Here is a 6,351-nt window from a genome sequence, read left to right as displayed (position 1 = left end):
GTTCTCCTCCATAAGCACCGGGCACCGTGAGAGAAAAGGGTTTGTGCGGTTGTATTGTGTTGTGTGGTGAAGTGAAGATGGTGTCGGGTTCGGGAATCTGCGCGAAGAGGGTGGTGGTTGACGCGCGGCACCACATGCTCGGTCGACTCGCGTCCATTGTGGCAAAAGAACTTCTCAACGGCCAAAAGGTAGTGGTGGTGCGGTGCGAAGAGATATGCATCTCCGGCGGCCTCGTGAGGCAAAAGATGAAGTACATGAGATTCCTGCGCAAACGCATGAACACCAAACCTTCTCATGGCCCAATCCACTTCCGCGCCCCCGCCAAGATCTTCTGGCGTACCGTTCGTGGGTCTGTCACTACTCTATTTTCAAATGTTTCTTTTTTTTTTATTCTTTAGTTTTACGAAAACTTATGATTATGCTCGGGGCTTTTAAGGTCAGTTTCTACTGTTTTTGTTTTAATTCGCTGTGTGGGGTTTTAAAATTTCGTATTGTGTTTCGTAGAATGATACCACACAAGACAAAACGTGGTGAAGCTGCTCTTGATCGTTTGAAGGTTTATGAGGGAATCCCTCCTCCATATGACAAGACCAAGAGAATGGTTGTTCCTGACGCTCTCAAGTATGTCTTTTATCCTCCTATTTTATTTTTTTGTGATTTTTAATAACGTGACATACTTTTATTGTACATGTGTTAGCTAGGGATCATAATTGTTCTTTGTATGATATTCCATTAGTTTTTTTTTTTTTTTTTTTCTGTGGCGATTAATGAACTTACCATGTATTATAATTGGATGCAAGTGTGGAAAATTCTTATATTGCTAGGGTTTGCCTGTTAAAGTCCATTGAATTAATGGTGTTGCTTATATTGTGGACGTTGAGCTAATTGATGGAAATTGGAATCAGGGTTTTGAGACTTCAGAAAGGGCACAAGTATTGTGTGCTGGGCAGGTTATCATCTGAAGTTGGATGGAGCTACTACGATACCATTAGGGTAAGTTTTTTGCTCTGTGAACTTATGGTTTAGTTGCAATTTTGTATTTTGTAAAAGAGATTGGAATACTTCTAGTTTGATCTCCTTGCTTAGTGTGGAGAATATATATTTTTGTTTTCTATTTAGCTGTTGTTAATTAATCTTGTGATGGGGCAAAGATGGAGTTTGGGATTGTGGGTGGACATTTCATTTATCTAGTATTGCCCATTGCTATCAAATATTATGATTATTATTTAGCTGTTGTTAATTAATCTTGTGATGGGGCAAATATGGAGTTTGGGAATGTGGGTGGACATTTCATTTATCTAGTGTTGCTTATTGCTACCAAATATTATAATTATTATGATTGTGCCAATAGGGGAGTTTTGGAATATAGATAACTATATATGATGTACTCGCTTATAAAAAATTGTCTTGTTCAATCTTGGAGGGCATGAAAAGTGATTGATGGAAAAATTGTGCTTCTGTTGTGTAAATGTTATGCCTTTTCAGATTAAATGTGTTTGGTTATTTGAGTAATTGTTTTATTATTGCTCACAGGAGTTGGAGAAGAAGAGAAAGGATAAGGCAGAGTTGGTTTACGAGAGAAAGAAGCAGCTCAACAAATTGAGGGTGAAAGCCGAGAAGATTGCCGATGAGAAACTCGGTCCTCAACTTGATATTCTTGCCCCTGTTAAGTACTGAGTAGTCTTTTTAGTGTCTATTAATTTTTTTGTTGCCACTTTATACCAATTGATCGAACTACCTTTCAATTTTGCTGGAGGAAATTTTTGTTATTGGATCATAGCTTTGAAATCTGATATGTGGAAGCTGTTTTTAATTTAATTAAAATTTTAGTATCATCCAGAAAATTCATTGCATTTTGACTACTAGTAGTTCACGGCCACCCTTTGCTGCTAGTTTAAGTAAAATTTTCAACTTTTTGTTGTCATAATTATTTTTGTTAGGTAATCTCAAGTAATTGTTTTTGTAAGGTAATATTCAATTCAAAGATTATTCTATGAAGTCTTATTTTACTCCGGTATGTTGTACTGGCTTTAATAATTTTTTGTTTTAATTTGAATCTTTGTCTGATCATTTTTAAAAGACTTGACATTTTATTTAAGGTGTAATTCACTGTTTTTTTTTTTTTTTTATTTAATTGCTGTTGTATAAATAGATATCTCCGTTAGTAAAATGGATAGGAGGAACTAGGAGACTATTATTAAAGATTGTGAAAGACAAGATAATAATCTCCTAATTCTTCATATCCATATTACTAATGGAGGTATTTATTTATGTGCATATAAATTCATATTTGTCTTTTTTTTAATCGATGTGTGACTTTGATTGTATCCCAACATCTTCTTTCAAATACATGGACACACCATGGTCAATAATGAGCATATCTTGAACTTCACCTCTAGTGAGTATCTCTTGCTCTTCACCTCTAGTATTTGTTTATTATCTTGGTAGACTTTTATAAACTTTTGTTCATAGATTACCAAAGAGCTTTGAAGTCTGTCAATAAGCATTGTTTCTGTGTCTTATAACTCTTTCGATCGAAACGATAATATAGGTGAACCGTGCTGTAAACATTCGAAGTATTTTTTCAACCTCTTTGAGTCAACATAAGTTTTCCATTGATTCTCGTTTTATATGATATTTCTGTCATTTCAAGATAAAAGAAGAGATAGATATGACCTTTATCAGTTGAAGAACACTTTATTATTTAATAGCATATTAATAATATGATTTAAAAATATTAATTTAAATATAATAAAATTAAGACAAAATATATTATATAATAAAATCTATAAATTTATATATAAATAATATTATTTCTAAAAATTAAATTTGAAGTTGAGACAATCATCTGGATCCTCCTCACTTAGGAGATCTTATAAGAAGTTTTTTGTAAGAGTGTATATAACTAGTTGATGGACTTGAATTACCAAACTCTACCTGCACTTGTATCCCATTTTTTACGTGCACTCTTCAAATAAGCATCTTCTTAATTAGGGTTTCACTCTTTCTACATTGCAAATATCTCACCCACCATAGCTTTTTACTTTACGGAAAGGGGTATTTTCAGATGGCCCAATTTTGTATTTTTAGTTTGCATTTACTGTTTGCACCCTGAAAACTATTAACGCACTTCCATTATTTTTAATATGACTGTTCTATCATTCATTGATGATATATTGAAATGAAGACTTTTGGAGTAAACTTTTTCAAACAAATTTGTATCCAGAAGTCCTAAACTAGAGGATGGATAATTTAAAAAGGTATTTTAAAATAACCAATTAAAAATATTAGTAACTATTTGTATACGGCTTACATTATAAAATAATTATCCACACTCGTTCTAACAAATATATAATCGTAACTTGTATCCATACTCTGTATTTTTTTTTTTTTATATTTCAATATCAATCCATTGATTTATATAAAATAATAAAAAATATAACAAATAAAACATAGTATTATCAAATATTTAACATCAAAATATTTTTTTTTTCATTTTCTAAATAAATTATTATTATATACATTTCACATCACAGTAACAATTAAACTATTACGAAAACCAAAACATTTTGTAAATGAAACTTAACTAACAAAATTTAAAAATAATTTTTAAAAAGTATAAAGAGAAAACAAATATTTTAAATATCTCTTCACTTCAATTTTTTAAATTATAATGAATTATCTTTTGTATATAATAATAAAAATTATAATACATCCCTTCATCAAAGTCACATAAATAACAAATATTAAACTAATATTAATTTAAATTTGATTCAAGCTTCGTATGAAGACTTTAATAATTTTTTGTTTTAATTTTAATCCTTCTCTGATCATTTTTAAAAGACTCGACCTTTTATTTAAGGAGTAATGTACAGTTCATGCGTATACGTGATCCAACAAGAATATTGTGTCGTTTTAATAGAAACTTTAGTTATAAGTTGAGTTGTAACATACTATATTTGAAATACAAAAAAATTATTTATATTTTTGTAAATTCTCTCTCATTTACACAGGAAATTTTAAAGAGAAAAACTGAGCTTTTAAAATGTTGAAACGGATATAATGGTTTCAAAGGTCTCTTTTCATTTAGTTTTTCTAACAGATTATTGAATTTGTACAATTAATTGTCTATTCTCTTTTTAGAATATAGAAATTGTACACTCCCTAATAAAATATATAATTCTATTTGTGACAAAAAAATTGTTATGTGTGTATAATTTGGAAAAAAAATAGAATTTGTCATTATAGTTTTACTCTGATACAATAATATAACACGGGTTAATCGATAATTTAGTTATTATAAATAATAGTATAGTATTTATTATTAGTGTTTTCGACGTTACATATTATATATTTATAACATTATAGGTTGATATTTCAAGTGTTTATACAAATGTTAATTAAATATTAATAACTTTATATGCTTTTTAATGCATTTGTATTTGTATATTGAACAATTTTAGTTGTTTCTAAATTTACAATGGAGGTTAAATTGTACATAAAATTTTATTATTATAATTTTATTTCCACTATATTTGAAAATTTTTATATGCAATTAAGGATGTCTAGCTCATTTGATTTAGTAGTTCTGACAATTGTTAAATAGATCACGAATTTTATTAAATAGAAAAAAATAAAAAATAACTTATTTTATTAATCATAGACAAAAGTGACTTGTTTACACAATCAGATTACACTATTTTTCTTGAGTTTTCTATAACGAACATGGTATGTTTGTTTCATTATTTTAAAAAATTAAATAAAACGTTAGAATGATTATTCTCATAAGTTTGTTATATTAAATTAGTAGGTGACGATGTTATAATGTTATTAAATTAATATATTAAGTAAATTTATAATGTTTAAGCACGTTACATTATAGCATTTGAATTGTTTGTACTGTTTGACACATTTTTGCTTCAATCTTAACTAAGAAACGCGCTTGAAACAACAAATAAAGTTAAAAAATTTTGGTAAAAAGGACTAAAACCAAAGTTTTCTAAAGTTAAAGGACTAAATTGTACTATAATTTGAAAGAGGGACTAAAACCAAAATCGGCCCAAAGTATAGGGACTAAAAACATATTTAACCCTAAATTTATATTTATTAAGTTATATTTATTTATAATTTATGTATTGTTGTAGATAATTATTTAAATTTTAAAAATAGTAATTAAAATGATAAAATTGAAAAAAACAAAAAGGTGTATATAATTATAGATAAAATAAATTTTAGTTATTTAAGAAATTTCTTTTATAAGTAATATTGTGTAAATATTTTTTTATTATGAATAATTATTTAAATTAAAAAAGTAGTTATTAAAATGATAAAAGTGTAAATAATTATTTCATAATTATTTGAATTAGAAAAAGTAATTACTAAAATGATAAAACTAAAAATAGTTTTTTTATTACGAATAATTATTTAAATTTTAAAAGTAAATATTAAGAAGGTAAAATTGAAAAAACAATTTTTTTTAATATAATTAAAGACTAAATAACCATTTTATGGAGTAATTATTAATCTAAATATATTCTTTTTTAAAATGTATTTTACAGGACTAAACAAAAGTTGTTATATACTATTTTTTTTTTTTTTTTAAATTAGAGTAGTTTAGATTTTCACTATACATGTTAATGTTTTGATCATCACATATTTCTTAGACATTGTCACCATTATATTGTCTATTTTTAGAATTTGAATTCCATCACAATCTTTTATTCAAAAAGATTTTAGTAAGTTTGACTCTCAAATTATATACAACTTTTAGGCATGTAAAACAAACGATTAAATATCTAAAAAAAAAATTCATCACTTGCAATAACTTTATTAAATTTGAACATATATTTCTATACAGACTATAAAAAAATATTATAATAACTATTACTTCAATTTTAAAAAATATAAATAAAATCATATTAAAAATAGAGAAAAACAAAAGTTGTATATTTGTTAATAACTTCATTTAACAATAAAAGAAACCTGCATTACTCTCCTTATCTCTATTCATACATTAGAAGATACAGATGCTATTTTCATAATATTTTTATTTGTGGATTTTATTAAACATTATAGGTATATCTTTCTTTTAATAATAACAAAATTATTTTGAAAAACACCACCAATCAAATTTGTCAAAATTTTGCAGACAGTGGACCAGGCCGCAAATCCAGACCTCTTTCACCCCTAATAATGACAAGAATATAAATATTATATATATATATATATATATATATATATTTTTTTTTTTTTTTTTTAAAATAATAATAAACTGAATGAGTAATTAATAATTGTATTAAGGGTGTTTAATTAAGTTAAAGTACTCCTAAATTGGTCTAACTATAGCAGCCT

General features: G+C 26.7%; 1 protein-coding gene across 1 annotated transcript; it reads left to right on the top strand.

The window, feature by feature from the left end:
• On the top strand, nt 1-1,844 carry LOC106775173 (60S ribosomal protein L13a-4). The gene is made up of 4 exons (XM_014662246.2): nt 1-349; nt 505-621; nt 906-993; nt 1,534-1,844. The coding sequence occupies exons 1-4, from the start codon at nt 78-80 to the stop codon at nt 1,675-1,677; spliced, it is 621 nt and encodes a 206-aa protein (XP_014517732.1). The 5' UTR covers nt 1-77; the 3' UTR covers nt 1,678-1,844.
• The last annotated feature ends 4,507 nt before the right edge of the window (nt 1,845-6,351 follow it).

Source organism: Vigna radiata, chromosome 10 (genome assembly GCF_000741045.1).
Source record: "Vigna radiata var. radiata cultivar VC1973A chromosome 10, Vradiata_ver6, whole genome shotgun sequence".
NCBI classification, from domain to species: Eukaryota; Viridiplantae; Streptophyta; class Magnoliopsida; order Fabales; family Fabaceae; genus Vigna; species Vigna radiata.
This window is presented reverse-complemented; position numbering and strand designations above follow the sequence as displayed.